Raw genomic sequence first — 23,726 nt, forward strand, 5'->3', positions numbered from 1 at the left:
ACTTCAACTCCTCAAAATCCCAGCCATCTTACCAGCTTTTAGGAATGGTGAAAGTTGAAGTCCAAAACACTTGAAGGCCCAAAGGTTAGGCACCAGTTTTAAAGGTTCTTGCAGCAAGGCAGTTGAAGAGATGCCTGAAAATTCTGCTGCAGCACATGACATTTTTTCTATTACTTCTCATAGCTCCTTGATGCCAAAGGTGTCCCAAACTTCTTCACTTTTGTACCTTCTTTTTCCTTGACATTGGGCACTCCTATAAACCACCACAACTTCCCATATAACCCATATTGGAGTTTTCCAAATTGTCAGAAAGACACAGGACCCCAATCAAGGTAGTGTCTGTGTGTGGGGAACTGTGGAAGGCAAGACTCAATTAGCACACACACACAGGAAGCCCGCACCTGTTTTCAAAAAAACAACTTTTTATTCTGCAACTGCCCAAGAGAGGGGAGCACTTTTACCATATATTTGGGCCTTCCTGATCCAAATCACTTTCCATTTCAAATAAGACTTCTTTTAAACCAAAATTGGCTCCCGATGGGATGAAAACATGGTAGAATTGTGCCTCCCAAAGCTCTGTCTGCCTCACGTTCTTTAACATATACATGAAAAAATTCAAAACGTTGTTTGACCCTTGGGGAACTTTCGGCATGGCTGAACTGTCCTCTACAACCATAGAAGGCTTTGGGAGTTCTTTTGAGACAATATTATTTGATCTTTTGAAGGACCGCACTTTACCCATCCCAAGTCTAATGTAAAACTCCTCATGGTGTTTCTAAGATTTTTTGTACGACCATTAGGCATTTTCTAGCAATTTACTTAAACGTAAACATTTTAATTGTTGGCAAGAATTATGGGAAAATTATTTTCAAAATTGCTCGTTCACATTTGTACTAAGTTGTACTTAGTTAAACTGTACAGGTAAAACCATCACTTTATTGTAGCATAGTTATTTAATAATGGTATAGCTGGAGATCTGGAATTGAGCAGAACTTTGGATTTGATGGCCTATGGTGCTGTTTCCAACTCTATGATTCTGTAAGTTGAATATGAATTTAGTATCAGTCATGCATTTTTTTCCAATCCCAAGCTTCAAATAGTTGAATGGATACATATGGACTATGTTTTTTAAAAAAATACTGTTTTACATACTGTTGCATCATTTAAAAAGTAAATGCTTAAAAGTCTGAACAATATTTTAATTAAGATTTTAATAAAAATTTTCCTGTTAGAATGAGAAAATATACATTTTTTATTTTCTTGAGTTAATCTTTGTATTTATTTTTTTCTTGTGGCATCCAATTTTCTCCTCTGTCACAAAGTGAAGAGTCCTATTACTCCTGTAACCTTCTGAATTGAAGGTAAAATATAAGCATCAAATGCTGGCATACAATTTAAGGATTACAAACAAATGTAGAACTGTAGAACTGCAATCAGTCCAGAATGGGGTGTGTGGGCTCAAGCCTGTAATGGCTGGATGGGGATAAGAGGTACTTCTTTTACAATCTTTCAAGCCCAGTTATTTAACTTGGCTACATTTTGTTGTTGTTTCTTCTTTTTCTTCTTTTTGGCTTGCATCCTTGACACAGTGCCCAAAGCTGTATGAGAAAGCTCCCCCATTGCCTCAGAGAGGAGTAGCTTTCCAGACTGAGTTGGGTATTTGGTCTTCATGAGGCTCTTAAATACTGGCTGAGAAAGCAAGTGCTTCAGGTGTTTCTTCATTCCCTTGAGCACCTTCTGCTTCTCACTCTCCTCTTGCTCACTGGGTTTACCCCCTGTTGGCACACAAAGACAAATGGCAGAGAATATCAAAGCTGAATATAAAATAAATAAAATATGAAAACTGTGTAATACCCATATTGTTATATTAATAAAGAAAATTAAAATGACTATTAATGATTATTAAATATAAGGTTTGCAAGGCAAGCACAATTGCCTCTTAATCCACATACTTTGTGCAAAATAAGTACACTAGGTAACTTTGCCTAGTCACACATTCTCAGCTTAAGAGGAAGGCAATGGCAAAACCCTTTGGAATAAATCTTGCCAAGAAACACTACGACTGGAGTCAACTGAAAGCATTACTGCATTACAGACCAGGTTTATTTGGCTACCCACTTTGGACCCTTCCAGACAGGCCCTATATCCCAGGATCTGATCCTAGGTCCTGTTTATCTCAGATTATCTGGCAGTGCAGACTCATATAAATCCAGTTTAAAGCAAAAAACCTGGGATCAGATCACGGGATATGGGGCCTGTCTGGAAGGGCCCTTACAGGCTCAGGAACAGATCAATGATGTACACAGATACAATACAGAATGCAAGATGTAGTAGAATGTGTGCAAACTTCCCAGACATTCTGCATAACAGTAGTGGTAAGAACCAACTGGGCTATACCAAAGTAGATATATATCCCCATTATGAGTGTAATGGGTGCCCATTAAGACGCTTATGGCATGTGAAGATTTAACAGTACTTAAGGAGTCTTTGGATGCCTGTGAGTTCACAGACTCCTTAGAGATGTATGGATCCTAAACAGATGAAAATGTATACCTGTAGGAGAAGGTAATACTCCTCTAGTGACTATTGAGAAGGATGTTAAAGAGATGAAGACAGGCTCAGTCCGAAGGAGTGTGCCACCTTAACTGCCATATGATGCAACATAATGAATGTATATTATCCTTCATACAATGCGATGTAATAAAATGGCAGTTCAGCATCCAGACATTAAAATGTTTGCATTTTTCCTTGTGAATAATGTATATGTTTGTATATCTAGGAAAACATATAATTAATGACCTCAAAGATTACCAAATTGTTTGTTAATTATTTCCTGTAAATATCTTGAGATTACAATGCTTAAGAATGCTTCAGTGGAATGCTGATATTAATTCTGCCTGACTGGTTCTAAACACCATCACCAATTGGACACCCTGATGGCGGAAGTGTAATAACAAAACTCCAGACAGAAACCAGATCAACTGATAAGTGCCAAATACCTTCAATCACTAAAGTCTAAAGAGAAGGGGATGAGGAACCACCTTGAAACAAGTTTTTATTGGATGCTAAAACTAAGTTGTAATTCATTTTATCTATTCTTCAATGCACACAAACTCAAGCAAGCATAGGTTCTTGTGGGTTTTTTCGGGCTATATGGCCATGTTCTAGAGGCATTTTTCCTGACGTTTCGCCTGCATCTATGGCAAGCATCCTCAGAGGTAGTGAGGTCTGTTGGAAATAGGAAAATGGGTTTATATATGCTTGCCATAGATGCAGGCGAAATGTCAGGAAAAATGCCTCTAGAACATGGCCATATAGCCCGAAAAAAACCCACAAGAACCTAGTGATTCCAGCCATGAAAGCCTTTGACAATTCATCAAGCAAGCATATCCACACCTTTTTTTGCACAAGATGAAGGTATTTCAGGCCATGGCAGGAACCACAGCAGAACTCTGAGGTTGGTTGGGCTCACCTAAGTGGCTGCACTTTTCAGTCAGATTTGACCTCTCTGAATTATTCCTCCTCCTCATGTTCAAATACACATGCCTACTTGCCTATTAGCTCGTCATCATCCAGATCACGTTCGAGTGCTTCTGCAGCTTGTTGGAGCCAAGAGTTGTGCTGTTTTGCTCGGCTGTTAAAATACTCCACCTTCTCAATCTGTCTTGCTAGGTTCACCCGCTCCTGCAAAAAAAACAAAAAAAAAACCCACAATGATTACTGACTTGTTTTTTTAAATCTGTACACATAACAAAAGTGAAAATATGTATGTGGCAGGGGTGTCCACTTTCACAGACAGGCTTCCACTTCCACTTCCACAAACAGCTATAACTTCCACCACTCAGGAGACCACCACTCAGGAGGACACCAATGGCCCTCCCTCCAATGACATTGCAGATTATAGAGAGTGCCGTGAACATGTACAAGAGCCCTGCCAATGTCCTCCACAAACACCATACTCTCCATCACTCAAGTGAAGGCTTTCATAGGGGACAATTTCCTCCTAGATTTTGTTTTTCCTCCACTATAGACATCTTAGTGTTTCTGACTCTCTCCATTGGTTTTGAATTTGCATGACCCCGCCCACTGCCTCTCCCATAACCCTTTCCTACTTTTCTCTATAGCACACAGCAAACAGAGAGAAACTGATGAGCAACTGAACATACTGGAGGGGTTTGGGAGAGTGACTCAACGTGGTGGAAGTTGTAGTTCACCCTGCACAGACAATGGACCTGGGCCACATTTGACACACAGACCCAACACGTCCAAGTTTAAATTCTTTGGAATTGCAGTTCACCGCCATCCTTATGCATTTTCTAATGAGAGCATTCATAAAAAAACAAAAGCAAAGACTCACTTTTTTCTAATAAATAACATTACAAATTACCAAACAAATATTACCTAACATCCAAAAACAAACAATGCTTTATTTCAAATAACCCGGGCATCGCCGGGTCTCCAAGCGAGTATGTTATAAAAAGCAGAATATGTACACTCAAAACATAAGTAGAAAGACATTCCAGACTAGAGAGAGAAAAATAACGACATAGTCTATTACAATCTAAACGTTTATTACAACTGATGCAAAAGTTCTATGACCAGGTTCCCAAATGATATCAAACATGCTGAAGAAGTCTTAAGTGACAATAAAGAGCTTGATATTAAAACATACACAAAACCAAAAGATATATTTTACCTTAATAGCAGTCATACATTTTGTTTCAACTGGGAAAAAAGGAAGCTCTTCACTCTTCTCCAAAGTCTTATAAATCCTTTTAAAATTCATCATGTCGCTTGGACCAATCAGCAGCAAGCTCAGCCCCTCATTAGCAGCTCGGGCAGTCCGGCCACTTCTGTGCACGTACAGCTCAGAAGTACGAGGAACCTTGAAAACATCCATAGAGATTGTTATGTAGTATGTAGAGAGAAAAAACAATGTCACCACACTGTAAGAAATAGTTTCATAGTTTCCTCTACACTGTTTTAGTTTCAAAGTTTGCATTTGCTCATAAAGGAGAAGAGCACTTGGATGCCTCTGTTCCTGTGGGAAACACTACTTTTCATATCAATATCAATTCTATGCAATTCTTACAAATATGAACGTTCTTCAGAAGGCAAGGATCTGAACAGTCAACTCCACTATGGATAGAGGGAGGCAGGTGAACAGCACAAACTTTGGTTCAGGATGTGCTTGCATATCCTCAACTGAGCTGTGTGAAAAGGCCACTGGATAATCCATTATTTGGTTTCATATAGCTCTCACCCCTACAGATTTGTGTTTTATGGTGGTAGTGGCCATTTTGGCTCAGGAATCTAGAAACTATAGGTCTAGAAACCATGCCCTATGAGGAATGGCTTAAAGAGTTGGGTATGTTCAGCCTGGAGAAGGGAAAGTTAGGAGGTGGCAGTCAATTCAAATCAACCTGTCCTATCTCCCCATGGGGACTCGGGGTGGCTAGCTATGTTTAAATATTTGAAAGAATGTCACATTGAAGTTGGAGCAAGCTTGTGTTCTGCTGCTCCAGAGATGAGGACATGGAGCAATGGATTCAAGTTACAGGAAAAGAGAATCTACTTAGAATCATAGAATCATAGAGTTGGAAGAGACTTCATGGGCCATCCAGTCCAACCCCCTGCCAAGAAGCAGGAAAATTACATTCAAAGCACCCCCGACAGATGACCATCCAGCCTCTGTTTAAAAGCTTCCAAAGAAAGAGCCTCCACCACACTCTGGGGCAGAGTGTTCCACTGCTGAATGGTTCTCACAGTCAGGAAGTACTTGAATGTTTGGAAGAACTTATGGAAGGTACCAGCTGTTCAACAGTGGAATATGCTGCCTCAGAGCATAGTGGAGTCTCCTTCTCTGGGTTTTTAAAAATTGAGGCTGAATAACCATCTGCCAGGAGTGTTTTGATTGTGTGTTCCTGCATGGCAGGGGGTTGGACTGGATGGCCTTTGATGTCTCTTTTAGTTTTAGGATTCTATGACATCCTAAAAACAATTTTTCATTTTTTTTGTCATTTAGTTGTCACCTGGACATGTCTTCCCTTCTGCTTCCCAGGGACAAGGCACACTTTGATACAAATTCAACTTTCTTTTGCAATCATTCATTACGTTGTAATCTTATAAATAGGAAATGGAAGCATATTTTCTCTCTGTACCTGGTAGTGGATGACATGCTGCACATGTGGAATATCCAGACCACGAGCTGCAACATCTGTTGTCAGGAGGGTCGCACTACAATGAGAGAAAGGGGGAGAATAGCTGTTTAAACAATAAAGAAATGCATTAACACTAAATCTGATATTCCCACATGACCAGGAAGATATAAAATAAGATTCATGAATACCTCACAAACTTAGTGAAGACAAAACCCGGAGAAAGAGTAACACAATGGGGTAGAAACCACATATGACACTTTTCTGTGATACCTCTAAACCCATAAACGCATTTCAAGTTTTTGTTCTTTCAAACAAAATGAACTGAGGTCAAGTGTGCAGCAATGGCAGGGACAAGAGACAGGGCCTTCTCAGTGGTGGCCCCTCAGCTGTGCAACTCCTTCTTTAGCGATATTAGATCGCCCCCCCCCCCCCTTCCTCCTAACTTTCAAAAAAAGTAAAAACCTGGCTCTTTAAACAAGCTTTTGGAAATGCAGTGTAATAGGTAAACATGGAACTATGAAAGAGTGAACATGGAACGGCTAGACCAGGGGGTCCTCAAACTAAGGCCTGGGGGCCAGATACTCTTTCATAGTTCCATGTTTACCTATTACACTGAACAAACCTTGCCAAGAAAATCCCATGATAGGTTCATATTAACGTTGCCGTAAGTCGGAAATAACTTGAAAGCACACAGCAACACCATATATATATATATAGAGAGAGAGAGAGAGAGAGAGAGAGAGAGAAGAAATCTTAAGTTCAAAATATGAAATTCTTATATAGACCAGCATGGATTTTAAATATGACTGCTTCAAATGCTTGTTCTATTCTGTGCTGACCATGCAAGCCAGACCTGCATTACCAATTTATCAAGGATATATGGCTGCAAGTCAAATGACTAAGACAAACATGTCTGTGAAATTGTCAGATAGGATACAAACTGCTTCATTATGTGTAGACGTGAGAAATGGAAGCAGGGCTCTTAAGGAAACCATGGAAACTATTTACAAGACTGTACTTTACAAATACACTATATAAGTACAGACACTGGTATTACAAATAGAATTCAGCTTCCTGAGACACAGCATTTTGATTCCATCACTACATTTATGTGTAATACAGAATGTGGGGTGAAAGAAAACAGAAGGAGAATATTTTAACATTTATTTTAGGATTGTCACAGAAATCTATTTACTCCTATGAAATTCAGACAAATCATTATTAGAGGTGAATGCTCAATACACATTCAAAGATCCCCACTGAATATGATAAGGTATACCCAGAAGTAAATCTTAGAATTTGGGATTTTATAGAACCTCAGAGACTAATTGAGTGAATGAAGCTGGAAGTATAAAGCTTTTGGGGATGAAGTCATCTTCCTCTGATGGTTCTCAGGAAATAGGTTTAGGTCTATGAAAGTTTATGCTACTGACTTCATTCTTTCAGTCTGTGTACATACTTAATCGTTGCTTGGAGTTTTGATGCTTTCAACGTGTGTTTTGATGCTTTCAACTGTTTTGTGTTTTAATTATAAATTCTGCACTTTGCTTATTCTTCACTTTCTTATTTTTGGTAGCTAGATGAGTTTATATCTAATGAAGAAATATGCTTTGCATTGCACTGAATATCTGAATAGCTCTGCATCCAAATGCATCTTCTAAGATATCTGCAGAAAAGGTTGTGAGCAGCTAAAGCAGTGGTTTCCAACCTGTGGGTCCCCAGATGTTTTGGCCTTCAACTCCCGGAAATCATAACAGCTGGCAAACTGGCTGGGATTTCTGGGGGTTTTAGGCCAAAACACCTGGGGACCCCCAAGTTGAGAACTACTGGACTAAAGAATACCATGGTAGACCATTTGAAAGGGGGTCTGAGGCACAATCCTCCTAGCCCTCACATTTTCCTCCAGTAGGTTCTGCAGGATAAGCAGCTGTAAGCCATGAACATACCATGTTTTCTGTTACACACAGATTTTGCCAATCTGCATTGGAATCAAATTCATTTCTGAGAATAATTCTGAGACCAATCAAATCCATAATGGCATGGACTTTGAAGAAATGACCCCATGACTACAACTGCCTGGCCTCCAGGCTCAAAATCAGAAGCCTTCTTCTGTGTTCCACCTTCACTCCAATTATGTATCTTTGAGATGTGAGAGAGGGCCTTCTTTACTGTGGCACTTAGATTGAAAACATTTTTCTCTACAAATTCTCAACTGGTTTCTTTTTCTTCTAATGGTTTCCCCTCTCTTTTACATCTCCCTTTGCATTTTTAGGTCTTTGAGACATTTTCTTTGTCTATTATTATTATTATTATTATTATTATTATTATTAATATCCCACCCACTTTCCCCAAAGGGAATTGGGGCGGCTTACAACAAAACAAATACAATATAACACAGACAATAATCACATATATATTAATAAAAACAAAATGGCACAGTAAACATAAATAAATCAAAAGTTTAAAAGACTGTTAAGCCCTCTAAAAATATGAAAGGAACATGAAAGGCACTGCAGACTAATTCAACCTGAGAAGTCATAGCAGAGCATCTGATGAACCAACCTGGACACAACATATTATTTGAGAACACAGAAACGCTGGACCACTCTCACAACCACCATGTCGGACTACACAGAGAAGCCATTGAAATCCACAAGCATGTGGACAATTTCAACAGAAAAGAGGAAACCATGAAAATGAACAAAATCTGGCTACCAGTATTTTTTTTTAAAAAAAACCCTCTAAAATCAGGACAGTAAATGAAGAGCAACAGTCATAAAACAGGGAAATTCCAGTCAATAATCAATCAGGGCCAGTTAACACCTCCCAACAAAGGATCCGCAAGGCAGCAACCAGCTAGGCTTTCTATTTGCAATGGAATTCAGTGCTAATCAAGGTGGCCAATTGCAACATTTACACTTGCCTCAAGCAGACAAGAGTTCTTTCTCCCACCCTGGACATTCCACAGATATATAAACCTCACTTGCCTAGTTCCCAACACACCCCTCAACATCTGAGGATGTGGGCAAAATGTCAGGAGAGAATACTTCTGGAACATGACCACACAGCCCAGAAAACTCACAGCAAGTCAATGATTCAAGCCATGAAAGCCTTTGATTATAAATTATAGTTCTTATAACCATTTAAAGTCCTGTCCGGTAGGGTGGACAATACTCTTAACCATTATCAGAAGCCTGCTTAAATAGCCAGGTTTTGAGCTCCTTCCTAAAAGTTATAAGGGTGGGTGCTCATCTAATTTCCTTGAGGAGGACATTCCAAAGTAGGGGTGGCACTATCAAGCAGGCCCTCTTCATCGTCCCCACCAACCTTGCTTGTGATGGAAGTGGGATCTAGAGGAGGGCCTCCCTGGCTGATCTTAGAACCCAAACAGGTGCATAAGGAGAGATACGGTCAAGAATTAGGCAGGACCTGAACCATAGAACCATATAGGGCCTTATAGGTAATAACCTGCACTCTGAATTGAGCTCAGAAGCAGATCTGCAACCAAGAGGGGGATGGTATGTTCCCTACAGTCCACCCGTCAGCAGTCTGGCTGCAGAACTTTGCACTAATTGAAGCTTCTGGACTGTCTTCATAGGCAGCCCCATGTAGAGTGCATTGCAGCAATCCATGCGAGAGGTAATTAAGGCATAGATTAGTTACATCTAATTAGGCTGTGGTTTTATTTTGTATATTTATGGTCACAACTTTCTTTTCCAGAATGAAATAAATATGCATGCAACTGTATAAACTAAAGAAACACATATATTTAAATTAAACCAACTGACCTGTTGCGTTCAGCAAACCTCTCTAGGTTTTTTAACCTTTGTTTCTGGTGCATGTTTGCATGAAGAGGCAGAGGGTTGCAGTCCAGTATGGTTAGAAGAGCAGTGAGACGTTTGATACAATCTATGCTGTTGGCAAAAACCATGGTTCTGCCAGGGTACTGAAGCAGGAAATAATAGAGGAAATAGTCTTTCTCTTCTGTGTCACAGTGGATCCTGGTCTCCGTCAGGGTCTCCACTGTGGCCTCTTTCCTTGTCAAGTCTATCACTTTTGGCTTGCTCTTCATCCCCACTTTTTGCATTAGCAATTCCAGCTTGGTCTTTTTGTCAATTCTGATAGCATTTTTCTTCTGGAAAACGCGAGCAGGAGCTTGATGGATCAAAGTCAAAGTGGCAGAGAAGACAAAGGTCTGGCGCTTTGGGTTATACTGAGAGCTGTTCAACATTTCCAGCAACTGAGAGAGTTCTAAGAAATGCCCTTTCTCCACCATTCGGTCTGCTTCATCAATCACCAGGCACCTGTCAGATGCACACAAGAGACAACTTGAGAGTGTTTTATTCAAGACATGAGGAAATTCTGAAATGTTTCAGAGAGGCTTTTCCAGCTATGGTACACAACAAAGATGACAGCCAACTACAGGCCTTTTGGTTGATCCAAAAGGGCTTTTCTTGTGTACAGACTACACATCCATGTCCTTATTAAAAACTCTGTAATGGAACATATTGTACGAGCATGTTCATGTATAATTCAACTTCATGTACAAGTTGAGGGCAGGTTTCGAGGCCAAAATTATGGATTGTGATATGACCCATGGAGGACCATTCTGCAAAGAATGCTACCACCATTTTTGTGCCCAGGGATTCAAAAAGGACAAGCAGAAATGCGGTGAAGAGATCGCACTCACAGTAATCACCATCATATTTATTTATGTCTTGGCTTACTGTCTTAAGTGAGATTCAAAGCAGAAGTAAAAAGGATTGGTGGTTTTAAAAAGTTTTCTGGATATGGACTAAGCTGCCCTTAAACAGTATTCACAGGACTCCTTAATTGTGAGGATCTGGGAATCTCTGGGAGGGCATAAAGAATGGGGGTGGATATTATGGGGAGGCGGGTGTGGGAGGGGGATGGTAACTAGACCCCTACAGGTCCTTTAATAATTTTCTTCAGCCAGCACCTTAATCACTCTGACTTGGACACCACCTCAGCACTGTTGACTTGTAAATGCCTTTTTTACTTTTAATGTTTTGAGTGTTTGCTATCATTAGATCTAGTAGTAAACATGTTCTAAATGTTGGATTTATATATTTAAATGTCTAAGTTTGTTATTTTTGAGTTGTTCTATAAGTACACCTGATGTTGTTTATTCTATTGTTTATGATTTGATTTGTTTGTTATGTTATACTGGCATTGAATGTTTGCCAATTTTCTGTTGTAAACTGCCCTGAGTCCCCTGAGGGCGGTATAAAAATAAAGTTTATTATTATTATTATTAAGCTCTCACCGTTCATCACTCATCTAAAAGAAAGGGCGGTTTCTTTTTTCTTATAAGAGTTAAGGTACAGTATTAATAAATTGGTCAAAGTTGTTTGGGTCGATTTTTTGACTAAAATTTCTATACATTTCTATATAAAATAAAGTACTCTTTCAACACAATGCAACCCAGAATCAAAGAATCATAGAATTGGAAGGGGTCTCCAGACTCTTTTTGAAGATGTCATAAAAATTAGACTCCACAAAACAGTTTTCACCTTTGATGTAAATAGACTCCACTGCATCTATTTACATCAAAGGTGAAAACTGCATAAAAATATTTGCTTTCCCTACAGCACAGAAAAAATGGGCAAAATTTTATTGGCAAAGATTCAGCCCTTGATTTTTATCACTGGGTTCTTCAACTTTTTTTTCTGGAACGTAAGTAAAGATAACAATTTCAAAAACCTGAGCTGCTTTAGGCTTGAGAGATGTGGGTGCTTCTCCTGAATCAGCTCCCATAGGCGCCCTGGAGTCGCAATTACAATTTCTGGTTTCCTTTTCAAGATTCTCTGTTGTTTCTGAGGAGCCATTCCTCCAACAAGATTGGCTGTTTTAATGCCTGGAAAAGGAGATGGACAAGTCATTAACATCAGCAGCCAGTATTTTAGTAATTTCAGATTCCAATATTTATGGAATCAAAGCAGACTAAATTGCAATGTCACCACTTTTATGAGAAACACAGAGGTAATGGGATATAGCAGTCAGAGCATTAGAGTGGGACATGGGAGATTCAAATCTACACTGACCCAAGAAATTCAATGAGTTACATTGGATCAGTTATTCTTTTTCAGGCAAACCAGTTATTCTTTTTCAAGCAAACCAACCCCAAGTAGGTGTTGTATAAAATGTGGAGAAGAGGAGAGCCATGTATGCAGCTCTGTACTCACAGAAAGAAATTGTGATATGGTAAATGCAACTAACTAAATGAATTCAATATTGGCAGCCAGTAAAGGCAACTATGCCTTCACTTATCACTTACTCCTATTTCTCTACCGTGGAGAGTGACTACAGTTGTATGCTACAGTGCATGCTTTGTATCCAGAAGGCACAGAATGAAGGAATATTTGAAAAATATTTTTAAATGATAAAAAGATATGCTTCTTGAGTGTTGGAAAATCTTTATAACTACAATTCCAGATAAGAGGAATTTTTTGTATTTTAAAACTTTAGCTCCGTACAAAAATCTACATGGGATTCTTTTTTCTGCAGAAAAAAGAATCCCATGTGCTTTCTGAATAAAAAAATGTGCCTTGTTTTGAATAAAATGTGAATAATATTTGAAAACTGCAGAGTTTTTAAAGACTTTCTCAAAGTGAGGTGGAAAATTAATTAATTTATTTATTTGTGGCATTTATATGCCACCCTTCTCACTCTGAAGGGGACTCAGAGCAGCTTACAACACACACACACACACACACAATATATATATATTATATTATTAGTATAGTACAATATTAGTATTAAATATTACTATATTGTACTATGCCATTATATTATAATATTATTAGTAATATTAGATGTAATATAAATATAAAATTATAACGTATTATAATTATTAGTATTATATTGCATTACATTATAATATTATGAATATTATATGTATATACAATATATTATATCACATTACATTATATTATTAGAATAGCATAGGAGAAAAGGTGGAACTGTCTTCTGCTCCCCCCCCCCCCCCTCTTCACCCATGAATTCATACCACTGAGTCATGGCAGTTAAAGTAGTGCTAATGATCAAACGATTTGTTATTTCCTGTAAGAACAAAACATACAAGGATTTCCTTCCATATTAGAAAGACTTAGGCTGGCTCCTTTGCATCTCCTCTTAATCCTGTCAAACAAAAGATGATTGGAAATATTTTGCAGCAAAGACCCTAGCCTATATGGACAAACAAACAGGTCTGATACTAGTATACTGCCTTCTCCCTAAGTCACCAAGGCAGAGCCTCATAGTGATATGTACCTCCACTATAACATAACAATCATAACGTCAAACATAACAATAAGATGGGTAGCTTGAGGTCTTCCATATATTCTTCGTCTATAAGTCCCATAGTCCTTCTGTGACTATGTTGGCCAGGACAGAGATCCAACAACATCTGGAGATACACAAGTCACCTCCCCAATAGAAGAAGAATGATGAAAGAATTTAGGAAGATGTTCATAGCAATGAGGGCTAGAAAACTGCTGTGGCCAGCTGCATTAAATCACTGCATTAAATCACTATTGACTGAGAGGTTATGAGTTCGAAGCCAGCCTGGGTCAGAGTAAGCTCCCGACCATTAATAGTCTAGCTTGCTGTCAACCTATGCAGCCTGAAAATGTTAAATTGCCTCTGTGTTAATCCGCCCTGAGTCCTCTGCAGGGTGAGAAGGATGGAATATAAATATTGTAAATAAATAAATAATTTTGCAGTTTCAAGAAGCTGAATCTGAAAAGTACATTTGGTCCTTTTGGTCCTTTTCCTAAGAAAAACAAAACAGCAAGGATTTTTTTTTCTGCACAACATGTTCCCCATTCCTATAAGGAAATATCTCCAAGATATGAAATGGAAGTCTGTCCCACATACAAGGAGGTACAAAGCAATACAAGAACAGACTCACCTGTGTATCTGGTTACTGCATCTATATGATGCTTTACTTGAACAGCCAGTTCCCTTGTAGGAGTCAAGACCAACCCCAAAAGGGGATTGCTTCTCTCTCCAACAGTATCCTGTTTTGGAGGGTCTCCATCCTCTGATGCCTTCTTGCAGAGTGTAACCAATGACTCAATGTTGCTGGTAGCAGAACAATTAGCTTCAGCAGAGCTCAGGCCTCCGATTTCCTCGCTAGCTTCTTCCTTTGACAACTCCTCTTCGCTATCTCCTCCATCTTCCAGCTGGATCTTGCTTCCCTGTGGCAACCCTCTTGATTTGTACCACTGGAGAATAGAATGAATCATTGGGATGGCAAAAGCAAGAGTCTTTCCACTTCCTAAAAGAAAATGCACAACCAAAGGTAAATAATACAATAAAACTTTATTTATAGTCCCCCCTATCTCCCCAAAGGGACTTGGGAAAGGAAACAAAAGGAAGGCAAGGAGAGCCTTAATAGTTATAGGAACGCTCTAGTATCCCTTTCCCTCAGTTTTCTTTTGGTCTCCTCTCCCTCTACTCTCCTTGCTGTCTCCTTCATAGATGTGATTGTTGCAACAATACAAACATAGTTTGACAAACCATAGCTAGTTGCTACCTTTGAATTAGAAACCCAGTGCTAACTGTGGTTGAGTATTCTGATTTGGAGGCAGAATCTAGTTTGAAGTAGCTATAATTTAATTAATTCAGACATCTCAATGAATGACAGTTAGCAAGAAGCAAAAGAGAGGGTGGGAGGATAAACATAGAATCACAGAATTGGAAGAGACCACATGAGACATCCAGTCCAACCCCAGTAGAAACAGTAGAAACAAAGAATGACAAAAGCTATGCCAATGCCCAAATATTTTCAACATACTTTTTCTTTTAACAAAAAGAAAAACAAAGTTTGTGATTCAACACTTTTCAGACATACAGTATGACCCCCTATAACCATGGGGGATACATTCTCAAACTTTCCATGTATATATGAAACTGGGGAGAACAGCAAACCCTACTACTGTCAATGGGACAAATGACAGGGGTGCAGAGAAGACGGTGTAGCTTGTCTAGCTCACTGCTTTTAAAACCATGGGTCCTGACACCAAATGAGGTCCCCTTAGTTCAATGCTGGGGTCAGTAACGTAGTGGTTTAGACTTTTACACAAATCTGTAGTGTCATGTTTACAGTGAACCCTGTGGAAAAATGATTCTGCTATATTTCATTAAAAAAGGAAAAAAACAGCTTATTTAGCAAGTCTTGAAAATGCTGATTTGTTTTCAGTAAATGTTTGATTTTTTTATACTTATTTATATACCTATATATCTGGTAATGTAAAAATTTCTAGGGTCATAAGTAGAAAAGTTTAGGTAGCCTTTATGGTTCAGAAAATGTCTATCTATCTATCTACCATATTTGTATACTACCTTTCTCAGCCGGCCCTAAATGAACTCTAGCAGGCCCTAAATGAATAACTGGATAATTGAAGCCCTGTATATTGGTTCCAATGATATGGGGGTTGTACTCTATTTGTGGATGAACCCATCAAATATAAAACTTTCATGGCCTAAAGAAAGCTAGCACATAAGAGACACAGCTGTGGGATGAAAACATACCTGTTTCTGCAGCACCAAGGACATCCATGCTATCTCGAATTGCAGAAGGTAGCGCCAGAGCCTGTATGGGAGTGGGAGCACTGAAACCCAATTCACTCAATGCTTGAAGAACAGGTTTAGGAACAAAGAGGCCTTTCCATGCAGAAATGTCCGCTTTCTGATCTGAAGATGCAGATAAGACATTGGTCCAGTTTTTAGCCTTTTTAGAAGACTGAACTGGTCCAATGGTATCTTGAGAAAGTTCCACCTTCTTCTTCTGTTTTCTCTTCTTTTTCTTCACTCGTTTATTTTCCAAACTTGTAGCATCTGTTGCCACACTCTCACAGTTAGCAAGAGTCTCTTCACCTATGACTTCCTCATCTATTATGATGTCCTCCACTTCTTCTTCACTTTGCTTCTTTGCTTCACTCTCACTTTTCTTCTTCTTTTTCTTCTTTTGAGGAATGGTGCTGGGACCTTCTTCTGACTCTATCTCCTCTTCATACCCACTTTTTAGTTTCCTCTTCTTGCTTGTTTCTTCTCCCACTTTTGAAGAAGACACCAATTTATAATCAGTGAGCTCCTCAAAACATACTAAGCCTCCAAGCTGCTCATCTGCAAAGAGATTTGGGTCAATCTCAACAGCTTTCCATTTCCCTGTTACTTTGATGCCCTTTTGCTTAAATTTAGATGGCCTTTTAAACTTGTTTTTTCGTTGGAGCTTCATGGCTGACCTTTGAAGAAGAATGAAGGAAATTACAGGAAATAATGCTATGCCACATACAGATCTGGGTAGAAAGCAGAGGATTTAACTTCAAAACAATATGTAGGTCATCATCCCTGTACTTCTAAGCATGTGAACTCCTTTCCTGTCAATTCTCCTTCCCTATAAAGTTGTGTATGAACTGCAGAATTGTATCACTCTGTACCACTGTAACTATCATAGCTCCTTCCTAAAAAAGCAACCTTAATGTTCTTGGTAATACAACCTCTGGGTTGCCAATGCCAGGTTGGTCAATGGGAAAAGAGCTTCCATTCAGAACTTGATTCCGGAGGGAAATGCCAACCTGGCATGTATTACAAGACATGTCTGGATATTTAACTGCATTGTTGTTATTTTTGTTTATTGCTTTCTTGTTTATTGATGCGTTGTTGGGCTTGGCCTCATGTAAGCCGCTCCGAGTCCCTTGGGGAGATGGAGGCAGGGTATAAATAAAGTTTTGTTGTTGTTGTTGTTGTTGTTGTTGTTGTTGTTATTATTATTATTATTATTTTGCCTGGGTCTGCAGAAATCTATTCAAACTCCACCTCATCCCAGTTTTCTGAGTTTGAGTGTACTTATATGAAGCTAGGTGGCTGAGAAAGATTAGGGGTTCTGTTAGTGTACAAAATGCTGCTCAACACAGAATCCTAAAGTTGGAAAAGACCACATGGGCCATCTAGTCCAACCCTCTGCCATGCAGGAAAAGAACAATCATATGCTAAAATAGATCTGTCAATGGGTTGCTGTGAGTTTTCCGGGCTGTATGGCCATGTTCCAGAAGAATTCTCTTCTTACATTTGCTTTTGGAACATGGCCATACAGCCTGGAAAACTCACAGCAACCCAGTGATTCCAGCCATGAAAGCCTTTGACAACACAGATCTGCCAATCTTCAATATGTTGCTGGATTGTCTTACCACACATTTTCTGCCTTTTTAATACTAAATTTGACCAATGGAAGTTGGCGTAAGTGAAGAAGAACAATACATAATTTTATGGGTCAGAAAATGTATACAGAAAAAAGTGGGAATCTTCAAAAGAAATGAACTGAAGGCAGATATGATTACTAGTAGACTGAAAGACTTCCTGTGACAGTCCTCCAGTATAAAAGATTGGACTTTATTGAGAAATTTCTCATGAGGGCAGAAAGTGAAAAAAAAATATCATTCAGCTGAGCAACTCCTACCACAACATGCCTCAATATGCCCTTCATGCTCTTGTGTTCTCTTCCTGCTTTGGAACATTTGGTTCCACATATTTTGTTCTGAACAGCAATCCTCCCAAATTTGGTATTAAGTGTATTTTTTTTAAAAAAACTTCCAGACAGCAAGCAAGTGTAACTTACGCTATCACCGACAGCTGCCACCTTGGAATTTTTGAACTTGAAAGTTGTTTTTTTTTTGTATCAGGAGTGACTTGAGAAACTGCAAGTTGCTTCTGGTGTGAGAGAATTGACCATCAGTAAGGACATTGCCCAGGGACACCAGGATGTTTTACCACCCTGTAGGAGGCATGGGAAGCTGAAGCTGACAGACGGGAACTCACCCCATTCCCCAGATTCAAACTGCTGACCTTTCAGTCTGCAGTTCAGCTGGCACAAGGGTTTCACCCATTGTGCCACCGGGGCTTGAAAGTGAGTGAAAAACACTGAACAAATGTTAAAATGAAGAAATAAATGTGTTTTCAGCATTACTTCTTGAATTTGCAGACATAAATATCTTAAAATATCTTACAAAAAATAAGAAAAAACTCTACAATTTCCACTATTCCACACCATTGAGCTGTGGCAGTTAAAGTGGTGCCAAACTCCCTTAGTTCTATAATGCTGTGGTAACCAATCTGACACTCCACTCACATCAGGGAAGGAATTGATATTACTCTCCAAATGTTGTTGGAATGAAACTGACAACAAGCTTAGCCATAATAATAATTCATGAATAGTGCAGGAAGCTGCAGTCCAATATCATCTGGGCTATCAAATGATTCCTTTTTAATTCCTCGGAATTTAAAAGGCAAAAGGACCGGCCAATAATAATAATAATAATAATAATAATAATAATAATAGGCACACTGGGTGCAGTGCCTAAAGACCTTGGCCTGCACTTAAACACAATCAGTGCTGACAAAATTACTATCTGCCAGCTGCAGAAGGCCACCTTACTGGGATCTGAACATATTATTCGCCGATACATCACACAGTCCTAGATACTTGGGAAGTGTCCGATGTGTGATCCAATTCAACAGCCAGCAGAGTGTCTGCTGTGGACTCATCTTGTTGTGTTTCAAATAATAATAATAATTTATTTCTAGACTGTCCTCTCTCCCCCAAAAAGACTCAAGGCAGTTTATATACATATTAAAAAGCAAACATTCAATTTAAAATCACACAACATCAGAAATGCAAAATGGACAGTTATAAACTAATTACCAGAAAAGAATTAATGTTAAAGTAATACAAAATACCCACTTAACTTTCAACATGAGTTTTGATTTACACTCTATTGTTACTATATGTCAATTCTGTATCTGCATTTGGTGCAAGTTTGTTATATTTTTGTGTTTTTAATCTACGTAATTAATTGTATGTGTTTTATGTTCATGTGTTTTTGACTTTGTTGTACCTGCCTTGAGCAATCAGAAAAGGTGGGCAATAAAAAATCCATTGTTATTATTCTCACTCCTGTTTGGATCTATTGTAGGGATAGGGCAAAAACCACATTCGCTTTTGCTTTAGCTAAGAAATAACAACATGATGAAAGCTTACACATTTATGTCTACATATATACAGTACCGTTCTTGCAATATTTGTGCAAAATTTTAGGGCTCTTAAAGAATGCAAAATTATAGTGCTGTGATTTCACTGAACATGCCATAGTTGCACCTATGGACTCGTGGTTTTTGTAGTTTAGGGAGGAGTTGTCAGTAAGACACTAGTTCTGGTGCTTAATGAACTGAAAATCCCAGGATTACACTCACAGAAATGAAAATGAAACGGATGCTTAAGAGCAGCTTAGAGCAACCCTAGGGTCCAACAAAAGCATGGGAGGGGTTCAGTGAAAAATCTTAAAATTCACATTTGAGAGGAATTTTAAAATAAAACTACAAAAGGCTAACTATTAGATTTACGGTCTCCATAATATTGATAGTAGTATCAGTTATGTAGTTACTGGCTACACATCTGAACAGGAGTGATTCATAGGCAACTGATTCCACATTTTTTAAAATTATTTTCTTTCTTGTTCTGTTTTTGATATGAAAGACATTTGGGGGCACTGGGATATTATTCATAAAAAATCAAGAGTAAAAAAATACTCAAAACCTAGATATGATTATTATATAAGAAATTAGGAAATGTGTTTAATTTAAGTGTAAAATCATCCAGAATATATTTTGATTAAACAAACCAGGGATAGGGTTCTGGTCGCTTCTGGTGAGTGTCGTGAGTTCTGGTGAGCTTCTGGTGAGTTCTGGTTTAGCATGGTGAGTGTGGAACATGTCACATTATCACAGGGTGTCTGTGCCGTGCACCACTGGAGAAATTACACTATTTAGCCGGTATTGCACCACTTGACATCCACCAGAAAGTAGCAACCAATAGTGAAAGGACCAAGGCAGTGACCTCTCCGGCCCATTCCCTGCTTGGATATCAGCCAGCACTCCAACAACCTAAATCAAGAAATAGTTTTTTTAAGATCTACAGATGCAATAACTGGAACACCTCAGCATTTTGTAGATATATGTTTTGATGTGTAACTTTTATGGAGGTATGTTTTAGTGTGTGTATTTGCAGTGTTTTTGCTGTGCTTATGTATTTTAAGTGTTTTGTAACCCGCTTTGAGCTACAGGGAGCTGGATAAGAAATAAAAATATTATTATTGTAAGTAATGTAGGCAAAAGTATGATAGTTCGGACCCAATGCTGGTTGCGTGATGCGAAGATGTTACGAATTTGAATGTGTTTGCATACGATATCCGGATAGCCTTAAGCACTATGCTTGGCTGCTTGTTGTCCCCCCTACTTTATGTCCCCCCCCCTTCCTGCTGAGCTAACTTGCCACGACTCTGTTGCACCTGTGTCTCTTACTCGCTGCGTTGTCTCAGCATTGGGTCCCAGCTATCATACTTTTGCCGTAACGCAGTTCAACTGCTATCGCTCAGTGTTATCGAATGGGATTTGTAGTTTGCTGAAGCAGCCACAGCTTTGGCAGAGAAAGCATCAGATCTTGCTAAATCCATAGCACTGAGTCATGGAAGTGAAAGTGGTCACAAACTGCATGAATTCTACAATGTTGATCAGGCATGGGCCAACTTCGGCCCTCCAAGTGTTTTTGGGCTGCAACTTCCACAATTCCTAACAGCCCTTGGGCTGTATTGTCAAAGGCTTTCATGGCCGGAATCACTGGTTTGTTGTTGGTTTTTTCGGGCTATATGGCCATGTTCTAGAGCAGTGGTTCTCAACCTGTGGGTCTCCAGGTGTTTTGGCCTACAACTCCCAGAAATCCCAGCCTGTTTACCAGCTGTTAGGATTTCTGGGAGTTGAAGGCCAAAACATCTGGGGACCCACAGGTTGAGAACCACTGTTGTAGGTTTTTTAGGGCGATATGGCCATGGTCTAGAGCAGTGGTTCTCAACCTGTGGGTCTCCAGGTGTTTTGGCCTACAACTCCCAGAAATCCCAGCCAGTTTACCAGCTGTTAGGATTTCTTGGGGTTGAAGGCCAAAACATCTGGGGACCCACAGGTTGAGAACCACTGTCCTAGAGGCATTCTCTCCTGACGTTTCAACTGCATCTATGGCAAGCATCCTCTGAGGTAGTGAGGTCTGAGGATGCTTGCCATAGATGCAGGCGAAACGTCAGGCGAGAATGCCTCTAGAACATGGCCATATAGCTGGAAAAAACCCACAACAACCCAGCACTTAGGCTGTTAGGAATTGTGGGAGTTGAAGTCCAAAACACCTGGAGGGCTGAAGTTGGCCCATGCCTAGTGTAGATGTGACTTTGATCTACCCACTATTTCTCAGGGTGCATCTACACCGTAAAATGAATATAGATTGATACCACTTTAAATGCCATGGCTCAAAGCTCCGGAAGCAGGGCAGCGGTCCTTTAAAAACGCTTAAGATGTATAGATGAAAAAAGAGTAAGTCTCCATAAGCAGGCAAGGCGAAAGAGCCTTTTACTGACTCCCTTCCGCCTTGCTTTCCTTTACAATGTTTCCGGACAGAAACCTTCACCTCCCTGCCTTGTATCTAGTCTCTCCGAAAGGTGCAATTACAGAACCGGCCCTTTTGGTACCAACCTTTTGGATCTTGAGCTCCTCCAGCTGCGGCGGCGCTTCCGGGAATGGCGGCCACGTGGGAGCCTATGGAGGCGGCCATGGCGCGTGACGTCAGTACCCTGCGCCCGGAAGTGTCAGCGCCTCCACTGTATTGCTGCTGCTTTTTACTCACCTCCTAGAGGGTGAATTAGCTAGACTGTGTGTCTCTCCCTCCCTGGCTGATAATAAAAAGAAGATGCGCAAGAGGATCACAAAAACAACAACAGAATCGAAAGACTATAAACAGGAAGGGTTAAAATAGTTTACATTGCACCCCACTCCCATCATTGGGTCATTATGCTTCACATCACAATCATAGAATCAAAGAGTTGGAAGAGACCTCATGGGCCATCCATTCCAACCCCATTCTGCCAAGAAGCAGGAATATTGCATTCAAATCACCCCTGACAGATGGCCATCCAGGCTCTGTTTAAAAGCCTCCAAAGAAGGAACCTCTACCACAGTGGTTCTCAACCTTGCTAATGCCGTGACCCCTTAATGCCGTTCCATATGTTGTGGTGACCCCCAACCATAATATTGTTTTCGTTGCTACTTGATACCTGTCATTTTAGTACTGTCATAAATCATAATGTAAATATCCGATATGCAGGATATATTTTCATTCACTGGACTAAATTGTGCACAAATACCCAATATACCCAAATGTGAATGCTAGTGGGGTTGGAGGGGGTGGGGGGTGGGGAGGATTGATTTTGTAATTTGGGAGTTGTAGTTGTTGGGATTTATAGTTCACCTATAATCAAAAAGCATTCTGAACTCCACCGGCGATGGATTTAAACCGAACTTGGCACAAAGAACTCCCATGACGAACAGAAAACACTGGAAGGGTTTTGTGGACATAGACCTTGAGTTTGGGAAGAACTTCCTGACTGTGAGAGCCATTCACCAGTGGAACTCTGCCCCGGAGTGTGGTGGAGGCTCCTTCTTTGGAAGCTTTTAAACAGGGGCTGGATGGCCATCTGTCAGGGGTGATTTGAATGCAATATTCCTGCTTCTTGGCAGAATGGGGTTGGACTGGATGGCCCATGAGGTCTCTTCCAACTCTTTGATTCTATGATTCTATGAGTTGTAGTTCACCTATATCCAGAGGAGCACTGAGGACTCAAACAAGGATGGATCTGGACCAAACTTGGCACAAATGCTCAATATGCCCAAATGGGAACACTGGTGGTGCTTGGGGGAAATAGACCTTGACATTTGGGAGTTGTAGTTGCTGGGATTTATAGTTCACCTACAATCAAAGAGCATTCTGAACTCGACCAACAATAGAATTGGGTCAAACTTCCCACACAGAATCCCAATGACCACCAGAAAATACTATGTTTTCTGATGGTCTTTGGCGACCCCTTTGACACCCCCTCACGACCCCCTCAGGGGTCCCGACCCCCAGGTTGAGAAACACTGCGTCTACCACACTCTGGGGCAGAGAGTTCCACTGCTGAACGGCTCTCACAGGAAGTTCCTCCTAATGTTCAAATGGAATCTTCTTTCTTGTAGTTTGAAGCCATTGTTTCGCGTCCCCGTCTCCAGGGAAGCGGAAAACAAGCTTGCTCCCTCCTCCCTATGACTTCCTTTCACTTATTTATACATGGCTATCATGTCTCAGCTTTCTCTTCTTCAGGCTAAACATGCCTAGCTTCTTAAGCCGGTCCTCATAGGGCTTGTTCTCCAGACCCTTGATCATTTTAGTCACCCTTCTCTGGACACACTCCAGCTTCTCAATATCTCTCTTCAATTGTGGCGCCCAGAATTGGACACAATATTCCAGGTGTGGTCTAACCAAGGCAGAATAGAGGGGTAGCATGACTTCCCTGGATCTAGACACTACACTCCTATTTATGCAGGCCAAAATCCCATTGGCTTTTTTTTGGCTCATGTTTAACTTGTTGTCCACGAGGACCCCAAGATCTTTTTCATACGTACTGTTTC

General features: G+C 40.0%; 1 protein-coding gene across 1 annotated transcript; it reads right to left on the reverse strand.

Annotated features, from left to right (window-relative positions):
• Nucleotides 1–908: 908 nt before the first annotated feature.
• DDX24 (DEAD-box helicase 24) lies at nucleotides 909–21,828 on the reverse strand. Its single transcript, XM_060756259.2, has 9 exons — nucleotides 21,759–21,828; nucleotides 15,720–16,432; nucleotides 14,095–14,463; nucleotides 11,886–12,039; nucleotides 9,950–10,465; nucleotides 6,162–6,237; nucleotides 4,697–4,885; nucleotides 3,555–3,684; nucleotides 909–1,775 (listed from the first exon to the last, which is right to left on the reverse strand). Exons 2-9 carry the CDS (start codon nucleotides 16,423–16,425, stop codon nucleotides 1,510–1,512), a joined length of 2,406 nt encoding a protein of 801 aa, XP_060612242.2. The 5' UTR covers nucleotides 16,426–16,432; nucleotides 21,759–21,828; the 3' UTR covers nucleotides 909–1,509.
• Between the last annotated feature and the right edge of the window lie 1,898 nt (nucleotides 21,829–23,726).

Source organism: Anolis sagrei, chromosome 1 (assembly GCF_037176765.1).
Source record: "Anolis sagrei isolate rAnoSag1 chromosome 1, rAnoSag1.mat, whole genome shotgun sequence".
Taxonomy (NCBI): Eukaryota; Metazoa; Chordata; class Lepidosauria; order Squamata; family Dactyloidae; genus Anolis; species Anolis sagrei.

Coding starts and splice junctions, on each gene's coding strand:
- DDX24 (XM_060756259.2), bottom strand. CDS start 16,425: ATGAAGCTCCAACGAAAAAACAAGTTTAAAAGGCCATCTAAATTTAAG. Junction 12,040..14,094: donor TGCAGTAACCAGATACACAG/GTGAGTCTGTTC, acceptor CTCCTTTTCCAG/GCATTAAAACAGCCAATCTT. Junction 10,466..11,885: donor TCAAGCCTAAAGCAGCTCAG/GTTTTTGAAATT, acceptor TGCATCTGACAG/GTGCCTGGTGATTGATGAAG.